Here is a 20,173-nt window from a genome sequence, read left to right as displayed (position 1 = left end):
GAAAGAGAGCTTATCCTTATAAGGCTTATTAGTATTCTATAGATTTCATATGAACATTGATAAAACCATTAAACTTAGACGAAGTCCAATGAAAATATATTATTATATTATTCTAGGCCTATATTATAGGTTATCTATACCCATTGTATAAAGTATCTGCTAACTAAATACAAAATGTCAATTACCATTTAGTCTGTTTGTTCGAAAAGGTTCATAACATTCAATGGCTGATAGACAATGACCTGCCAAACTATGCAAAATATTAAAATCTGTATTAAATGGCATTAACGACTGTATTTTTTGTTTAGGGTTGAATTTGTATTATTGTATTTTTTAAGTTGTATGGGCTGCTATATTTACCAGTGCATTTAGGCTACCAATGCCTTGATTCTGAACTTTGGACGTACTGTGATGAAATATTTACATACCTAGGGACTCATAAACACATCTTCAGAGAACTGCCATGATTTCACGCTATATCACAAACATTTTAAAGCATCAGATGCACTGCCCGTCATTGCCTGTCATTTTTGGTGTTTTAATAATATATTTTCAATTCTCCGGTAAACATACTTTGCCACTCATACCCCATTAATAGGTAAACAACGCATGCTCTCCTTAATATTGAGGAAATTCACTGCGGGGACAGAAATGTTGCCACGAGAGTCTGGTCGTGTCCAGTCCCCTCATGGACGTTGTTTGTGAAACCTGCAAGGAAAGCCTCTTGGTGTAGCGTCAACAGAAAAGAAACAGTAAAAAACGGGCAGCTATCGCATAAAATCTTAACTTTGTTTAGATAATGACATGATATGTCTTGATTGTCTATACAAGCGAATCAGGTCTGCGCACAGTCCCTCACATTCTCCTAATTAAGAACTGTCTAATTAAATTATCGTCTGGAGTTAACCAATGGCAATTCTTGTTTCATTAGCATCGCAGAAAGAGTGATGAAAAGCGAATCCTCCCTGATTGCAGGATGGTGTCAATTGGCTAATTTGCTGCCGTACTCAAGTACCCTCAAACCATAGGAAGGCGTTTTTCATCCTGTTGGATTAGCTAGGCGTGGGTAAAAGACTGTGGTTTGATATAAATTGGGCTTATAGCACGTTTACCATTGAGCTATGCAGCTCGAGAATTGCATCTCACCATCTAGTGTGCTCTCGAAGAAATTTATGAATGTGGGTAGTGGCTACTCGAACTCCGTTGGATCTGAGCTCTCATTGCAGGACCATCCTATTATATCTGCAAGTGACAACCTGGAGAGAAGTTCACCTCTGAAAAAAAACTCCAGGGGGATGACGAATCAGTCAGAGGCAGACAATTTTCCCCACTCCAAGGACGCACCAGGGGACGTCCAGAGAGGCAAACTCTCTCATAATCTTCACGGAGTCTCTGAAATTCGTCATAATTTCGATGGATCTGCAGGAGAAAGGTATATCCTTTCTCAATCTAGCCAACCCCAGTCCGTCTCAGCAACTCCAAGTGCTATGTTCCCTTATCCGAGTCAACATGGACCTGCGCACCCGGCTTTTTCGATTGGAAGCCCGAGTCGTTACATGGCCCACCACCCGGTCATAACCAATGGAGCGTACAACAGTCTACTGACCAACAGCTCTGCACAAGGCTATCCCACCGCGGGCTACCCTTACGCGCAACAGTATGGACACACATACCAAGGAGCGGCGTTCTACCAGTTTTCTTCGGCGCAAGCTGGGCTCGTACCTGGGAAAGCCCAGGTGTATCTTTGCAACAGAGCCCTATGGCTGAAGTTCCACAGACATCAGACAGAGATGATAATCACAAAACAAGGACGGTGGGTATCCACAGCTTCGCTGTCATATCAGTGTTTATCTTAATTACAAGTGTTGGTGTTGCTACGGTGTGGTGGACATTTATTCATGACCTATATCTCAATGTTGCGTGTGAGTTTTTTGTTGTTGAAGTTTTTGTTAATTCCATATTAATAGTTTTAAATCATATAAGTCATTACTGGTGCATTCCAGACGTCATAAGGTTTGCTACACGCATGCCATTTACTGCTTGCACGAACTGACGCCTTCTGTGAACGCTGAACGATGTGCTTTATTTATTATTACCCGCAGACGAATGTTTCCTTTTCTAAGTTTCAACATTTCTGGTCTCGATCCTACGGCGCACTACAACATATTTGTGGACGTTATCCTTGCTGACCCTAATCACTGGCGATTTCAAGGCGGAAAATGGGTACCATGTGGAAAGGCTGACACAAATGTGACAGGTATTATCTTTCTAAAAGCCCATATAACTCTGTAAAGGATTATGATCTAGAAATACCTTCGCAAACGTGGATTTGTTGTCAAACCGATCACATGTTCGTTCGGATACGCACAATGAAAAAAACAAACATAGCCGAAAACATTCCGAACGTATAGTATTTTTTTATAAATATAAAAAGGGTATATTTTTAAAGATTAGAAATTACTTCAATGTTGTCTTTTGTTATATTTATCTTCAGGAAACAGAGTTTACATGCACCCTGACTCACCGAACACCGGAGCGCACTGGATGCGCCAAGAAATTTCTTTTGGAAAACTGAAGTTAACAAACAATAAGGGAGCCTCCAACAACACGGGCCAGGTCAGCATTCACATGGACTACATACTAACATGATCTTTTGTGGTTTAACTAAATGTTATATCATGCATGCTATTATAGTGACAACCTCATGGGAAAATACCCTCAATCACTGAAACATGGCGGGTGAACACACCTTTTTACGCATAGATAATTTATCCTGTTATTCATTTGAACACATTTTCCCGGTGGTTCATTCTCCATGAATAATTATTGCACCATTTTATTTTATGGACAACTCAAACGAATATCGTCGTTCTTCTCAGTTTCAATTATTTGCACTGCGAAATATTAGGATGTATTAGATACAATTAGTATTACATCTTCAGAGTGGCTGTTATTTATAACATGTTCCTCTTATTTTTTACATCTCCAGATGGTGGTTCTTCAGTCTCTTCACAAGTACCAGCCCAGACTCCACGTGGTGGAAGTTAACGAAGATGGAACTGAGGACTCCAGCCAACCTGGAAGAGTACAGACTTTTACCTTCCCAGAAACACAGTTTATCGCAGTCACGGCTTACCAGAATACCGATGTAAGTTAAAGGTTTCTTGTGCTGAAATTGAACATCCAGGTGATGTGCTTAAACTGACTCTGATAATGTATGATATCTCTCATGGATCAATGTATGTGATTTTGCAGATTACACAGTTAAAGATCGACCACAATCCATTTGCCAAAGGATTTCGGGACAACTATGACACGTAAAACTATGTTCTTATTTTCCGCTCAATTGTGTTGTAAGCAGAATTCACATTTTGAGCACTAAACATATTGTCTGTCTAAAATCAAGCATCTATCAGCGTCAGGAGGAGTTTGAATAATTAATCCGACATGACAAATAGCCTGTTGCTGCACTTTTAAGGACATCAATGCAACATAAAGTTAAATGTTTACATCTCTAAAAACAATTTAACCAATTGATGATTAACAACACATTCCATTTGATATTTTGAAAGAAATATATGCATTAAAGTTAGTTCCGGAAAATGTAGTCAACTGTGCGCGGTCTTTCATAAACTAATTCCTCGGTTATTTAACGATAGAAAATTATCAGTCTTTCCTAAAGGAGTATTGAGTTAATTTAACAATGATATTCCGACAGATAATTCTGATACTATTATAGTTCTGCTAACAAGATATCAAGGCGACGTGGATGAAATGTGTCCTAATATAGCTGTAAGCCTTTGTAGATATTTCCGATAGACCTTTCGATTTTTGTTTTACGCATAATTGTTAATAAATCCAGTTTGCTTGGCTGTTTGTCAAATATTCTCTTTTATAAATTGTTTGTCTGTTTTCTCTCATCTTTTCAGTGTCTACACAGGTTGCGACATTGACCGCCTAACGCCATCACCGGGTGACTCGCCTCGCTCACAGATCGTGCCTGGTGCGAGATATGCCATGACTGGTTCCTTCCTGCAGGACCAATTTGTCAGCACTTATGCCAAATCTCGCTTTCACCCTGGCGTAGGGACTGGTCCTGGCACGGACCGCAGCGTCCCACTTAGTAACAGCTTGCTATCCCCGCAACAAACCGAAGAGCCCACAGTTGCTTCCCCACAGCGTTGGTTTGTCACCCCTGCCAACAACCGACTGGACTTTGCCGCCTCGGCATACGATGCTGCCGCTGCTGCAGATTTTGCCGGCAACGCGGCCACCTTGCTGTCCTACGCAGCGGCTGGAGTGAAGGCTCTTCCCCTCTCCACGGCAGGTTGCTCCAACAGACCGCTCGGGTATTACGCCGACCCGTCAGGCTGGGGCGCCCGTACGCCACCACAGTACTGTAGCAAGTCGAGCTCCGTTCTCTCATGCTGGCCCACGAATACTGTTACCGGCAGAATGGGCCCGTCCAGTTACTTGGCCGAGGAGGGAGACGCCATTCCCACAGAGCGGTCTCCAATAGGGGCGTCAGACGAGGCAAAACCAAAAGACTTGTCCGAATCCAGCTGGATAGAGACGCCGTCTTCAATAAAGTCAATTGATTCCAGTGATTCTGGAATCTTCGAGCAAGCAAAACGGAGAAGAATTTCTCCGTCTGCCACACCAGTTTCGGAGACAGTGTCCCCGTTAAAATCCGAGATGTTGGCACCAAGAGAGTGTGAGAAAAATTGTGCCAAGGACATTGGTTACTATAGTTTCTATCCACATAGTTAAAAAATCACATTGCGTGACCTTGTGTTTACATCTATCTATCTATCTATCTATCCTATCTGTCTGTTGCACATATCTCAAAGTTGACAAAAGATTTGGAGGCGACTAAATGTTACACCGTGTTAAGGGACAGAAGGTTTGACATCTGAGACAATAATTTGTTCAGCCATTCCGAAGCTTCCAGTCAACAGTCATTGTAATTATGAAAATAATGTATATAGGGCCTAATATTTAACTATTTGGTGATTTAGTGACTGAATGTAAACTATTGGATTCGATTTTGATATTTACAAAAAAATATTATTTGGTTGTGTTTAAAATGCAAATAACGTACAGTGTGATGGCATACAAAGTGTTAGTTTGAACTATTTAAATAATATCTAATGTTGTGTAGCATAGGGCTTAATTTGCTGTTATAGCAGCGAGAGCTAGGTAGGCTGTAATCATTTCTGAAGTCTACCCAATGCCCATTTTGTCTATCACTGTCCAATGTTAGACAAATGCGGACCTAACCATATTTAGAGTGAATCAAATTCATTTGTTGTGGGTAAATTGTTATTAATGTTGATAATGTACGCATTTCTAGGTCTACTGTGAGGGGAAAATGTTTCATTTTTAAGTCTCGGACCTGTTATTTTCATAGATTTTTTGTTGTTTGTGAAAAGCTTCTGTATTCGCTGTAACGTGCTTTAATGCAATAAATATAACAGAACAACGTAAATATTGGCATGCAATATGTATTTTAAAAGTAGTATATTGCCATTAAATAGAACTTTGTAGAAAATATCATTACTTTTGCTCACACATTTACTTAGCCATATGCTATCCTTATGCGCATATCCAAAGGTCACAACTTTAAACCTTAACGGTGTCACGTGGTGCCAGACTGCATGCATGAATTACTCACTTCCAAAGACCAATAGATGCCATGGTTGTTCATGCGGTAACAGAAGTTGTAGGCTAACCTTTATTGGATACAGCAAAATGCAATATTATTGGGCAAACGGCCATTTTATGCGGCAACAGGGAACGCATAATATTGAGAGTGAGACGGGACCAGAACTAAACAGGCTAAACTTCTGATCCCATTACGATGTTGCTTGTTTAGTACACCTAGTACACAGTGCCCGTGATGCAGTTGGTGATTAAGATGTCAGTGAACATAACAAAATAGAGTACTTGAACTAGATAGTGCATTGTGCCTGTGATAAAATGGGTGGCACACACAGATTCCTGGAATTAAAACAGGGTTCAGTGCCGGCGATGATGTCGGTGACAGATTTTTGTAATTATGGATAGTGCAGTGCCCGTGGTGCAGCTGGGGATGACAGTTGTTCTCAGTGGTTTTGGTACCTATATTTCTCAGATCTCAATTGAAATTCTCTGTCATCTCTGAAGTACTTGTTAAACCTCCACATCTATTCTAGTCAATTTGCCAATGCTGTGTAGCCTACACTCATGCACATAAATATGTGCCTTCATTAGTCTGCTTTTTCCGAAATTGCTTATGTTATGTGGATCAAAATGTAATATATGGTTCTCTGTTAAATTGTCTTACCAGTAACGCCACAAACATCTAAAGATTTAGTTCATAACAGAAGTCATTATATGCACAATGGTTGAGCCAGTTGTCAGAAGGCCTAATTCACCATACAGCGCATGAACTGAGGAAGGGACATTGCAGCCTTTTTTGCCCCTCTAAATAAAAAAGTTAGAGAAACATATCAAGGTATTGAGAGAGTTGAGCAGCTGAGGGAGAGCCAGAGCATTTTGTATGATTTTATGATTTTAATGTAAAGCAAAATTTAAGTATTTAATGTTTAAATATCTATTGTTTCTGTTTTTTTCATGTGCCCCTCGGATTAATCACTGCCCCCCCCCCCCCCTAAAATTAGTCCAGAACCGCCACTGCTACAATCAAAATAACGATCCATCATTATTTCTTACCTGCGTTTCCATGGAGCCCCTGATTTAAGATGTTGTCAACAGTAGAGTTGTACAGCCTATAGACTAAGGTTGTGCATTTGAGCACGGACAAGGCAACAACAACAATTATATAAATGTAACTTGGTCGGTCATGTACAAACGTATTCTTCCTTTCTTAAGTCACGAGTCTAAACTACCATGTGATTAAACGTCAGAGTGAAAGGTATCTCGTGCATAATCAGGAAGCAGGTTGCGATCATGAGCTTCAAAACAATCACAACAGTTTTTTTTTGTCAGGATCTAATGACTCTAATCTAAATGACAAATGATTTCAATAAAACAAAATGTAAGCTATTCTTTTTACAAGGTTATCGTAAAGTCAGCGATTGAGGCTTAAATTGTAATTAACATAAGCCATTGTCCCTTTACTGTTCTACATATCGATTACCGGTAGACTATATAGCGATTCACTAATGTTGAAATCGTTTTGCCTCAGGTTATTAGCTTTATAAATAATGGGATTGCACTCAAGCGTAATATTGTGACAGTGAAATATTTTTATAATGAATTCATTAAATTAATTTAAGCATTTCTTTGTTAATTGCCATTCGCGTATGGTGTAGGTAGGCCCTCTGTACATGCGTGTTGCAGGTCCACTGGGAGCCCTTGTATTGTACAGCAGAGGGCAGCACAGACAATGAGCCAGAGCAAGCACACGCCTGTCCGATATCCTCAGGAAGTCTAGTTCACATGCATGACTCCACTCTGCAGTATTGTAAAAAAAGTGTTAAAAAAACATTTGACACTATAAAGGCATCATGACCTATTATAAATATTTAGAGCCAGGGACAATGGCTCCAATGCTGGGTACACACCACTAAATAATCTTAAAAGATTAAACAAATATTTTAGTGTGTACCCAGAATAAGGAGACGTTGTTAATTAAGCACGGGTTCACAATACATCAGCACTGAGACACAAGCTCAACCAATCGGACATTCCCGTTGAAGGTGTTCACCATATGAAGGCTGTTAACAAGTGAAGTCCTTAGGTCTCTACATTGAGTCACCTTGAGAATCAGAATCTGTTTACCCCGCCCAGATTCTAACAGATTCTAACGTCCCATGGTCTAACATGTCAGATATCTTTCTCCTGATGTTTGGGAGAAAGAATGCTAGGTTGGAGTAAGTGACGTCCCACGAACGAATGTGAAGGTGGGGTTTGGCTGGTTGTATAGACTGCATGGCTTGGCAACAGGTGTGGGTCCTAAATTTAAGATTGTGTCTTTACTAAGGGGAGCTATTAAATAAGAGTGATCTTACATCTTAAAATATTCTGAAATCATGAGGAGCATATTATATAGCCTGTTATCTAAAAGGTTAATTCGGCTACATTTCCATATCTTACTGGATTGTAATAAAACAGCAGCTAGGATAATATCACGATTCAAATAAAGACATAATCTGACAGTAGAATATGGCCTCCCCCAATGCGGCAATTTGCTTCTGCCGCGTCACGATCAGCAATTGGGATGCTCATATTTTGTGAGGATGAACAGTCAAGCTGCGCCCGTAAGAGGAATAATGATATCTAGCATTGCTTCCACACCGGCTAGCCTGCTAAGCATGTGACCACTACATGTCAGCTCTTAGTTTCTCTAACTGTAGGGTACTATCGAGACTTAGGCTACTTGGAATAATAACCGGACAGTTGTTCACCTCCGTTTTTTTTTACACTGGGCTTTACTATTCAAGTTACGGAAGATGGATATCACTGATGAAGGTGCTCAGATGGAGCCTTTGCTGCGAACGGTAAGGCTCCGCTCCCCCTATTCCACGACACAGATTCAGACTTCAGAAAAACCTGGCTTCTTCGTGGCGCACTTCCACGAAACCAGCATCTGTATCAAGTTGATCGTGAGAACTGAAATCGTCAAGGAATGCTTACGCGTGTTCTGCCAAAACCATTAAAATCAAAACATGCATCTTTGAATATATCACTGATACAAATAATCTGTAAACTACGCTACGCGAAGCATTCGGTTAAACAGTGCCACAGATAACACACCTGCAGCAGCTTATGCAATTATTTAAATAACGAATAATTTACAGGGCTCTCAAGTCTCACGCGTTCGCCGTGAGACTCACGCATTTCAGTAATTTCTCACGCTGTCACGCACCTTGTATTTCTCACGAATTTCAACAATTTCTCACGCTGAAAAGTAAGGTAAAACTTGCCTATACAATTAATGGTCGAGACGCAGGCATACTGAGGGGAAGATGTCTGCCGAAATGGTAGTTGTACAGAGTTAAGCCAATCAGAAAACATCATCAGCAACCCAAACCCCCTCTTTGACAGGTATGGTAATCTCAGCCAAACTTTGGATAAAACTTGAGAGCCCTGCTTTTTATGTAGCCAATACCAAGCGCTCTGCCCAAAGCAGAGGTACATTTGGGTTGATGTGTTGTGCATTTACGACTAACGTAACATGGTTACATATTCGTTATATTTGAACCTTATCATACATTGTGTGCTTGACTAAAGTCTTGATTAGAAGAAACACAGGAAGCAAAGTAAGATTTAGGGTGAACCCACTGTAATTCCCATGATAATTAGGGTATTTTTTTGTTGTTACAATGTTTAGATTTTTTGTGCCATACATTTGAATGAATGCAGACCCCAAACCTTTTTAAATATTTATTTTTAGCATACTTTAGCATACTAGGTAGGAACGGAATAAATTACAATCCAACTTTAATTAGTCAAAGTGTTTCTGCGGTGGCAGATGCCCTGGTTGCCTATGGATTTAGAGTTGGTTCCATGGTCATAGATTAATGAGGAAAGTAGTCAGTAGATTATATTGGACAGTACTGTACTATTCATGGAGGGATGCAAATGTCAGAGGTCCTGTACTTGGATGAAAGGACAGTAGATTAGCAAATCCCAAAACACCTGTTTGAATGTGTAACCCAGACACTAGAGGGTCTGAGGACAGATGTTACAGAGGATCAGAGTTGGGTAACGTTACTTTTTAAAGTAATTAATTACAGTTACATTTCCCGTGAAGTAACTAGTTACGTTACTTAGTTACTTGCTGTAGAGAGTAAGGCGTTAAGTTACTTTTGCGTTACATTAAGAAAAGTATTTTATTTCGAAGACAATTTGACCATGGTCACTCTTATGTTACTGAGGATCCAGATGTTACTGAGGATCCAGATGTTACTGAGGATCCAGATGTTACTCAGGATCCAGATATCTGCTGACTCAACTGGAAACTTATGGGAAAGAAAAGACTGGCAGTCAGGCACAAACATGAGATACAGGATCCATCAAATGTACATATTCTAGTCTAGTCTAGTCTACTGTATTCTAGTCTAGTCTGGTCTGGTCTACTGTATTCTAGTCTATTGATGATGGTGAGGTTCACTCTGCTCTCCAGTAGTAACAGTAGATGATGGTGAGGTTCACTCTGCGCTCCAGTAGTAACAGTAGATGATGGTGAGGTTCACTCTGCCCTCCAGTAGTAACAGTAGATGATGGTGAGGTTCACTCTGCCCTCCAGTAGTAACAGTAGATGATGGTGAGGTTCACTCTGCCCTCCAGTAGTAACAGTAGATGATGCTGAGGTTCACTCTGCCCTCCAGTAGTAACAGTAGATGATGCTGAGGTTCACTCTGCTCTCCAGTAGTAACAGTAGATGATGGTGAGGTTCACTCTGCCCTCCAGTAGTAACAGTAGATGATGCTGAGGTTCACTCTGCCCTCCAGTAGTAACAGTAGATGATGCTGAGGTTCACTCTGCTCTCCAGTAGTAACAGTAGATGATGGTGAGGTTCACTCTGCCCTCCAGTAGTAACAGTAGATGATGGTGAGGTTCACTCTGCCTTCCAGTAGTAACAGTAGTAACAGTAGATGATGGTGAGGTTCACTTTGCCTTCCAGTAGTAACAGTAGTAACAGTAGATGATGGTGAGGTTCACTCTGCCCTCCAGTAGTAACAGTAGATGATGGTGAGGTTCACTCTGCCCTCCAGTAGTAACAGTAGATGATGGTGAGGTTCACTCTGGCCTCCGGTAGTAACAGTAGATGATGGTAAGGTTCACTCTGCCCTCCAGTAGTAACAGTAGATGATGGTGAGGTTCACTCTGGCCTCCAGTAGTAACAGTAGATGATGGTGAGGTTCACTCTGGCCTCCAGTAGTAACAGTAGATGATGGTGAGGTTCACTCTGCCTTCCAGTAGTAACAGTAGTAACAGTAGATGATGGTGAGGTTCACTCTGCCCTCCAGTAGTAACAGTAGATGATGCTGAGGTTCACTCTGCCCTCCAGTATTAACAGTAGATGATGCTGAGGTTCACTCTGCCTTCCAGTAGTAACAGTAGTAACAGTAGATGATGGTGAGGTTCACTCTGCCTTCCAGTAGTAACAGTAGTAACAGTAGATGATGCTGAGGTTCACTCTGCTCTCCAGTAGTAACAGTAGATGATGGTGAGGTTCACTCTGCCCTCCAGTAGTAACAGTAGATGATGGTGAGGTTCACTCTGCCCTCCAGTAGTAACAGTAGATGATGGTGAGGTTCACTCTGCCCTCCAGTAGTAACAGTAGTAACAGTAGAGGATGGTGAGGTTCACTCTGGCCTCCAGTAGTAACAGTAGATGATGCTGAGGTTCACTCTGCCCTCCAGTAGTAACAGTAGATGATGGTGAGGTTCACTCTGCCCTCCAGTAGTAACAGTAGATGATGCTGAGGTTCACTCTGCCCTCCAGTAGTAACAGTAGATGATGGTGAGGTTCACTCTGGCCTCCAGTAGTAACAGTAGATGATGGTGAGGTTCACTCTGCCCTCCAGTAGTAACAGTAGTAACAGTAGATGATGGTGAGGTTCACTCTGCCCTCCAGTAGTAACAGTAGTAACAGTAGATGATGGTGAGGTTCACTCTGCCCTCCAGTAGTAACAGTAGATGATGGTGAGGTTCACTCTGCCCTCCAGTAGTAACAGTAGATGATGGTGAGGTTCACTCTGCCCTCCAGTAGTAACAGTAGATGATGGTGAGGTTCACTCTGCCCTCCAGTAGTAACAGTAGATGATGGTGAGGTTCACTCTGCCCTCCAGTAGTAACAGTAGATGATGGTGAGGTTCACTCTGCCCTCAGTAGTAACAGTAGTAACAGTAGATGATGGTGAGGTCCACTCTGCCCTCCAGTAGTAACAGTAGATGATGGTGAGGTTCACTCTGCCTTCCAGTAGTAACAGTAGTAACAGTAGAAGATGGTGAGGTTCACTCTGCCTTCCAGTAGTAACAGTAGTAACAGTAGATGATGGTGAGGTTCACTCTGCCCTCCAGTAGTAACAGTAGATGATGCTGAGGTTCACTCTGCCCTCCAGTAGTAACAGTAGATGATGCTGAGGTTCACTCTGCCCTCCAGTAGTAACAGTAGATGATGGTGAGGTTCACTCTGCCCTCCAGTAGTAACAGTAGATGATGGTGAGGTTCACTCTGCCCTCCAGTAGTAACAGTAGATGATGGTGAGGTTCACTCTGCCCTCCAGTAGTAACAGTAGATGATGGTGAGGTTCACTCTGCCCTCCAGTAGTAACAGTAGATGATGGTGAGGTTCACTCTGGCCTCCAGTAGTAACAGTAGATGATGGTGAGGTTCACTCTGCCCTCCAGTAGTAACAGTAGATGATGGTGAGGTTCACTCTGCCCTCCAGTAGTAACAGTAGATGATGGTGAGGTTCACTCTGCCCTCCAGTAGTAACAGTAGATGATGGTGAGGTTCACTCTGCCCTCCAGTAGTAACAGTAGATGATGCTGAGGTTCACTCTGCCCTCAGTAGTAACAGTAGTAACAGTAGATGATGGTGAGGTTCACTCTGCCCTCCAGTAGTAACAGTAGATGATGGTGAGGTTCACTCTGCCTTCCAGTAGTAACAGTAGTAACAGTAGAAGATGGTGAGGTTCACTCTGCCTTCCAGTAGTAACAGTAGTAACAGTAGATGATGGTGAGGTTCACTCTGCCCTCCAGTAGTAACAGTAGATGATGCTGAGGTTCACTCTGCTCTCCAGTAGTAACAGTAGATGATGGTGAGGTTAACTCTGCCCTCCAGTAGTAACAGTAGATGATGGTGAGGTTCACTTTGCCTTCCAGTAGTAACAGTAGTAACAGTAGATGATGGTGAGGTTCACTCTGCCCTCCAGTAGTAACAGTAGATGATGGTGAGGTTCACTCTGCTCTCCAGTAGTAACAGTAGATGATGCTGAGGTTCACTCTGCCTTCCAGTAGTAACAGTAGTAACAGTAGATGATGCTGAGGTTCACTCTGCTCTCCAGTAGTAACAGTAGATGATGCTGAGGTTCACTCTGTCCTCCAGTAGTAACAGTAGATGATGGTGAGGTTCACTCTGCCCTCCAGTAGTAACAGTAGATGATGCTGAGGTTCACTCTGCCCTCCAGTAGTAACAGTAGATGATGGTGAGGTTCACTCTGCCCTCCAGTAGTAACAGTAGATGATGGTGAGGTTCACTCTGCCCTCCAGTAGTAACAGTAGTAACAGTAGATGATGGTGAGGTTCACTCTGCCCTCCAGTAGTAAAAGTAGATGATGGTGAGGTTCACTCTGGCCTCCAGTAGTAACAGTAGATGATGGTGAGGTTCACTCTGCCCTCCAGTAGTAACAGTAGTAACAGTAGATGATGGTGAGGTTCACTCTGCCCTCAGTAGTAACAGTAGTAACAGTAGATGATGGTGAGGTTCACTCTGCTCTCCAGTAGTAACAGTAGATGATGGTGAGGTTCACTCTGCCCTCCAGTAGTAACAGTAGATGATGGTGAGGTTCACTGTGCTCTCCAGTAGTAACAGTAGATGATGGTGAGGTTCACTCTGCCCTCCAGTAGTAACAGTAGATGATGGTGAGGTTCACTCTACCTTCCAGTAGTAACAGTAGATGATGGTGAGGTTCACTCTGCCTTCCAGTAGTAACAGTAGTAACAGTAGATGATGGTGAGTTTCACACTGCCCTCCAGTAGTAACAGTAGTAACAGTAGATGATGGTGAGGTTCACTCTGCCTTCCAGTAGTAACAGTAGTAACAGTAGATGATGGTGAGTTTCACACTGCCCTCCAGTAGTAACAGTAGTAACAGTAGATGATGGTGAGGTTCACTCTGCCTTCCAGTAGTAACAGTAGATGATGGTGAGGTTCACGCTACCCTCCAGTAGTAACAGTAGTAACGGCCCTGATGTTCTAATTGACTAGCTGGCCGACTGACTGGCTGACTGACTGGCTGACTAATTGGCTGGCTGGCTGGCTGGCTGACTCTTCTCTGTTATGTACAATACAGTCTCAGTACAAATCAAGTATTTGTAATCTGAATTGAGTGGTGTGCTGTGGCTGAAGTAGGAACTGGTACAATAATAAGATACTACGTAGTCAAATCAAGGCTATATCAAACCGCTGGTTACAGATTTCCAGAGAGTTTACAGGTGTGCCCAGTCTGTGAAGCTCAATAATATGACTGCTACTGCATGCTTCCACAGTTGTGGTAAATGATGACTGTTGATGAGGAGGCCAGACCAGGAATACTGGCTCCCTCACTGGGACCCCCTGAGGCTTGGACACTGACATGAACATTGTCGTTTCAGGTGGCCACTCCATTCTCAGCGGTCGCACGCAGAAGTGTGGTAAATTGTATAAAGCGTGTTTTTATGTTTACAGTGGGACCCACTTAATCTCACAGATTAAAACAATCATCACTGACCTGCAGTACATCAGTACAAGGTATTGCTGCTGCGTTGTGGTACAGTGCCTGGACACTGCATCTGTCAAACTCAGCACAGCTGTCATCTTTCAGGTGTTCAAACCTATGCTTTGTGATTGGATCATCGGTATTGGTTTACCTAAGCTCCAATCAAAAGAGTCCGAGGTCGCTCCGGAGCAGGAGGATCTGGCAGGGCAGCCAGCAGCTGTTTAAAATGTCCCCAAATTCCCCAGGGGAGATATGATGCTCCGCGCTGCAGGGAGGGCGAGCAAGCTGCTGGTGCACGCAGATTTAGACAGAGAGAGAGAGAGAGAGAGAGGGAGAGAGGTAGAGAGGCAGAGAGAGAGAGAGAGAGAGAGAGAGAGAGAGAGAGAAAGAGAGAGAGAGAGAAGAGGGGGGGCAGAAACACAGTGGTTTAGCATCCTCACTTAGATAAGAGGCTGGAGAGCTGCAGTAATGTCACGGCTGTAATCTCACGCAGGATTGGCACACGAGTGGAGTGGATGCTCAGTTGTGAGAGACAAAAAACTAGCGAGGCTTGGGTGAACGGGCGCGGGCAGCGTGTGTGTCTGTGAGTAGGGGTTAGGACAGAGCTCTCTGCAGACACACACACGGAGAGCATCCCGACAGAGGCACGGGCGCGGGCAGCGTGTGTGTCTGTGAGTAGGGGTTAGGACAGAGCTCTCTGCAGACACACACACGGAGAGCATCCCGACAGAGGCACGGGCGCGGGCAGCGTGTGTGTCTGTGAGTAGGGGTTAGGACAGAGCTCTCTGCAGACACACACACGGAGAGCATCCCGACAGAGGCACGGGCGCGGGCAGCGTGTGTGTCTGTGAGTAGGGGTTAGGACAGAGCTCTCTGCAGACACACACACGGAGAGCATCCCGACAGAGGCACAGCGCTACAAGGAGCTGCAGTACAGCCTCATACCTAACTAGCTGAGGACACACCGCTGCCAGGAGAGGTCAGGCAGTCTGGAGGCATGGACCTGTACGCCAGCCGCTTTAACACCCAGGTAGGACTGGCCTCACTCAGTCTGGGACACTCTCTGGTAAAGAAAAACATATTTCTACACTGAAGCTTAAGTGTAGGACGTGTGACGGTCAGGGGCATTCTGGTTTCTGTCTGTATTATAATTTACTAAAACAGCTGTTGTTTTCATGACTATACAGGGGAAAGAACTGAACTACAATCAGATACAACATAATGACTAGATACAGGACACTTGCTGGATACATTGTTGTGACTGTATGCAGGATACTTACTAGATGCAGGATAGTGGTGAAGCACAGAACAATGATTACAGACAGAATAATAACTAGGTACATTATAACTACTGAACAGAGGACAAAGACAAAAGACATGATAACAACCACATGGCGCATGATCTCTGGAAGCATCTGAGCTCAGTTTGCCTAGCAGAACCCTCAGGTACAGTGGACAACCGTTCCACAGTACTGTCAGACCAAACAAGAGAGACAGAAGGGCAAAGCATTGATTGAGATTAGAGGATATTCTGCAGATCTCATCCATTGATCCCTCTGAAACCAGAAAAATGCAGGCATATTCATTCTGCAGCATTAAAGGCCTGGCATTGAGTCAGAGTGATAGTTGTGCATGGCTTCACATTTAGCTTGCATTTTACCAACGTACAGTGTATTTTGGGGATATGTGTTCTGTCTGTTGTTACTTGTCTCCATGATGGTTCTAGTGGTGATGATGTCACTAAATAGATGATTGCTATTTGCAGGGGCAGGACCTAGAATGTCTTCCATCATCCAATTAACACTTGGGACTGCACTTGTTAATCCAACAGGCCTCTGCTTTAGAATCGTTGAGCTACCCAGAGACTGAGCCCCAGACTCCTCATAGCCAGATCCACTCTGTCCTTCACAGATCAAGACAGATCCAATCTGTAACATAACACATTGTTCATATATCCATATAACCAAGTTAATCTCTTAAACCATGGTGGAACAGTGCAGCGTATCAGGATGGGTGGAGCTAGGCTTGGTCCCCTGGGCTCCAGAGACTAACCTGCAATAGCTAAGGAAACTGGTTCAAGACCCCTGGATACCACCAGGGGACCTCAGCAGATCCCCCCCCCCCCCGCCTCTCTCTCTCTCTCTCTCTCTCTCTCTCTCTCTCTCTCTCTCTCTCTCTCTCTCTCTCTAGTACAGGGAGTGTTCGAGACCCTGTCTTGTAGAGATGGACAGGTGAATCGATTTACACGACTGTCCTTTAACACGCCTGTCCTTTAACACGCCCAAGGACCCACAAAGATCAGAACCCCCCCCCCCCAGTGGAGAACATGCCCTAACCCTAGCCCTCTTCAGTCCTCCAACACCCCTCCCCCCCCCCCCCCCCCCCCCCCCCGCTTATTTCAATCACTGTCTAATGGCGTTGATACTCTGGTGGCCAGAATATGTGCAGTGGACAGTAGTTTAATCCCGGCAGCGACCATGATCCCCCTCCAGTGTATTAGGATCCAGATTAGCAGCGTGGCGCCCCAGTCAGCCGCTCTGACCTGCCTGCTGCTGCAGCTGTGCAGGGTCTCTGTGTCCTCCAATGTCACTGTCATCTCCCAGCTGTGCAGGATCTCTGTGTCCTCCAATGTCACTGTCATCTCCCAGCTGTCAGGGCGTGAACCTGAAGAACACCATGGAGAGATGATCGATGACTGCTTAACCTACTGAGGAAACAAGACCAGTCTTTTTCTCCTAGTGTGTCAGAGAGACCCTGCTCACAGAGGTAGTGTCCCTGTGTCCTTGAGGCAGGGAGTGTGTGTTTTGTCCCTCTGTCCTTGAGGCAGGGAGTGTGTGTTGGGTCCCAGGTGTTCATTTTGAGGTTCAGACAGGTAGTCAGGTAGCCTGGCTGCCAGCCCAACTTCTCCCCGCCCACAAAAAAATTGGGTCGGGAAGTTGGGTCTGGAGGGTCTCGTATTGGGGACAACTACAGAAAACCAGAATCGGGACGGACCAATGAAATTGCCAAGGCGGGCTTTATACAATGATGGACAGATGATCAACAGTAACGTAATCAACAACGTCACGAAAGAGCTTGGGTTGAATTCGTTTTCTACAAACAACATATTAAGTTGCTCTGATTGGTTGTAGGTCTATCCAATTGAGCAAAGAGGCATTTGTTTTACGAGTTTGGTTGAAACACGCCCCGTAGTCAAAGCCCAACGGAGAGTTTTCAGACTCATATTCTGACTAGAATTATGAGTATGACAACGTCAGGTTAAGAGTCTGGTAGTTATACAAATATGTATTTAAGAATTTTCATGCTCAACTGTACTATTGAATAGTACAGTTTAATAGAGACAGAGAGGGAGAGAGGGAGAGAGAGAGAGAGAGAGAGAGAGAGAGAGAGAGAGAGAGAGAGGCATACAGCAAAGGGTCCGGGCCGGATTCGAACCCCTGTGCTGTGCACTTTACCCGCAGAGTTGCCTGGGTGTCCAGGTCAGACTGGGGGTGAAGCAGCACATTCTCTCCAGCACAGAAGAGCTTGCACACTTTGTTTGGCTTATGCAGCGCTGGCTTTTAGTCGATGCATTTTTGTTCGCTAAGTAGATTTGATCTGTCAGTGTCTGACTATCTTAATGGGAAGTATGAACTCGGGAGCAGATTAGATTTGGTTCCACTGTTAAGATGTCCTACAAATTAGTTTTGCACGTTCTTTAGCTTCAGTAATTTGACACAGAGTTTGCAGTTCAGTGGGCCAGTATTCTCTCTATGTTGTTGCAACCTTGCAGCAGGAACTAGAGTCACAGGCTCCTCCGAAACGAGTATTCATTGGGTGATTGGGTGTGCTCATTTCATTCATCCCGGTACTCTCAGTCTATAGATACCTCTTGATTTAAAGCTGCATTGGTGCAGTGAAACTGTGAAACAAATCCCTTATGTACGCTAACCATGACCACACACACACACACACACACACACACACACACACACACACACACACACATACACACACATACACACACACACACATACACACACACACACACACATACACACATACACACACACACACATACACACACACACACACATACACACACACACACACACACACACACACACACACACACACTCACACAGTACTTCCTCACACCCATGTTAAGATCCCAGTAAACTGAGCAGGACCCTAATGGGGTCATAGCACAGCTGTCCTTAAGAAAACCTTGCAGCAAAGTGGTCAGGAATAGGACAGAGTTGAGGGGTCACTGACAGGAAGTGGACAGAGTTGTGGGGTCACTGACAGGAAGTGGACAGAGTTGTGGGGTCACTGACAGGAAGTGGACAGAGTTGTGGGGTCACTGACAGTTCCTGCTTCCGTGTGACTCTCCTTCCGGTCGTCACGGGTTACATCACGTACAGTGATTCCCACTCATACATTATTCTATTGCTCTCAAGGAAACAGTTCCGCTTTGCTTTAAAACCTATAAAAAGGCCAATCCAGGACATGTTCTAGGTTCCTGCATGTCTTGGCATGTTGTGTGCCAGGTCCATGCAGAGTGGAACACAGGCATGATTTAGGAGTCTTATGTCCAGAAGAGCAAGCATAAGGAGATTATGCTACATGGAGATTAAATGCATGTTTACATATTTAGTGGATGAAGGTTCTATTTAACAAAAGCTCGCTGTTGAATGTGCAGAGGCAATTTCAGCAGTACGGATCAGAAGTTTGTAGAGAAGTTGAGAATCTATTTGAAATCAACGTACCGATTGTTTATTGAAGCTTCAAGCAGGATACAGAAAGTATCAGAGCTCACATCTTCAGTTTGATCACAGGATGTGTATGCCTTGTGAATCCCCCCTTCTTTATCTTATTCTCCAGACTATTGCTTTACACGCACACCTAGATCCGGTTTTCAACATCTCCTAACCTTTTATTGGCTTCCCCGTTACCCAAGAAATGGACTAGGTGCTACTTTATCTTCCCAAAACACGAGATAGCCCTGTGCGGAAGGAAAACTGCTGTTTCCCATAGAACATTCTCCTTACCACATTTGACTCCTAAACAACCTTGCAAGGGAACATTGATGGAACACACTTTTTCGAGAAGAAAAGCAGACTTTTCATAACAAGGATATTAGAGTACATAATCATATCACTCCCCTCCCCTCCCCTCCCCTCCCCTCCCCTCCCCTCCCCTCCCCTCCCCTCCCCTCCCCTCCCCTCCCCTCCCCTCCCCTCCCCTCCCCTCCCCTCCCCTCCCCTCCCCTCCCCTCCTGTTTGCTCTCCCTTCTGGAAGGTGCCCTTCAGTCTTCCTGTGTACCTTTTACAGGATAAACAAACTGTCTCTGGGTTGGGTTCCGGTGACGTGCACATGCTCCCTCCCTCCTTCCCCTCTCCTCCAGCCTCCTCTCCTGGGATCCCATATCCTCCCCCTCACATGTTCTTCTAAGCATGCTAGCGGATGTGACTGCAGGTCCAGCACTGTAGATACAGAGTGAGAGATACATAGCTGGGATGAGTCACTTAGTGTGCATGTCTGTCAGGTCTGTCCCTACCGTGAGTAACATGCCTCTAACCAGAACACCATCCTGGCCTGGATGTAGCTATGCACAGCCTGGATGTAGCTACGCACAGCCTGGATGCACAGCCTGGATGCAGCTATGCACAGCCTGGATGCACAGCCTGGATGCACAGCCTGGATGCACAGCCTTTATGCACAGCCTGGATGCACAGCCTGGATGCAGCTACGCACAGCC

The 20,173-nt window shown here is 44.2% G+C and overlaps 2 protein-coding genes across 2 annotated transcripts in view; both read left to right on the top strand.

The window, feature by feature from the left end:
• The first annotated feature begins 814 nt into the window (after nt 1–814).
• tbr1b (T-box brain transcription factor 1b) lies at nt 815–4,770 on the top strand. Its single transcript, XM_047046053.1, has 6 exons — nt 815–1,813; nt 2,103–2,257; nt 2,495–2,616; nt 2,990–3,148; nt 3,256–3,317; nt 3,930–4,770. Exons 1-6 carry the CDS (start codon nt 1,122–1,124, stop codon nt 4,768–4,770), a joined length of 2,031 nt encoding a protein of 676 aa, XP_046902009.1. The 5' UTR covers nt 815–1,121.
• A 3,680-nt stretch (nt 4,771–8,450) lies between these two features.
• The window catches only part of slc4a10b (solute carrier family 4 member 10b), a 37,420-nt gene continuing 25,697 nt past the window's right edge, over nt 8,451–20,173 (top strand). The window contains 1 exon segment of the mRNA XM_047046019.1: nt 8,451–8,504. Within this exon segment, the coding sequence (XP_046901975.1) occupies nt 8,457–8,504 (48 nt within the window). The 5' untranslated portion in view covers nt 8,451–8,456.

This window comes from Hypomesus transpacificus, chromosome 23 (assembly GCF_021917145.1).
Source record: "Hypomesus transpacificus isolate Combined female chromosome 23, fHypTra1, whole genome shotgun sequence".
Taxonomy (NCBI): Eukaryota; Metazoa; Chordata; class Actinopteri; order Osmeriformes; family Osmeridae; genus Hypomesus; species Hypomesus transpacificus.
Note: the sequence above shows the minus strand (reverse complement) of the source record. Positions and strands in the feature narration are given on the sequence as shown.

Bases quoted from the DNA above. Each gene is read 5' to 3' on its own strand.
- tbr1b (XM_047046053.1), top strand. From the start codon at position 1,122: ATGCAGCTCGAGAATTGCATCTCACCATCTAGTGTGCTCTCGAAGAAA. The intron at 1,814-2,102 runs GTGGGTATCCAC...TATTACCCGCAG, and splicing joins ATAATCACAAAACAAGGACG to ACGAATGTTTCCTTTTCTAA. The intron at 3,149-3,255 runs GTAAGTTAAAGG...GTGATTTTGCAG, and splicing joins CGGCTTACCAGAATACCGAT to ATTACACAGTTAAAGATCGA.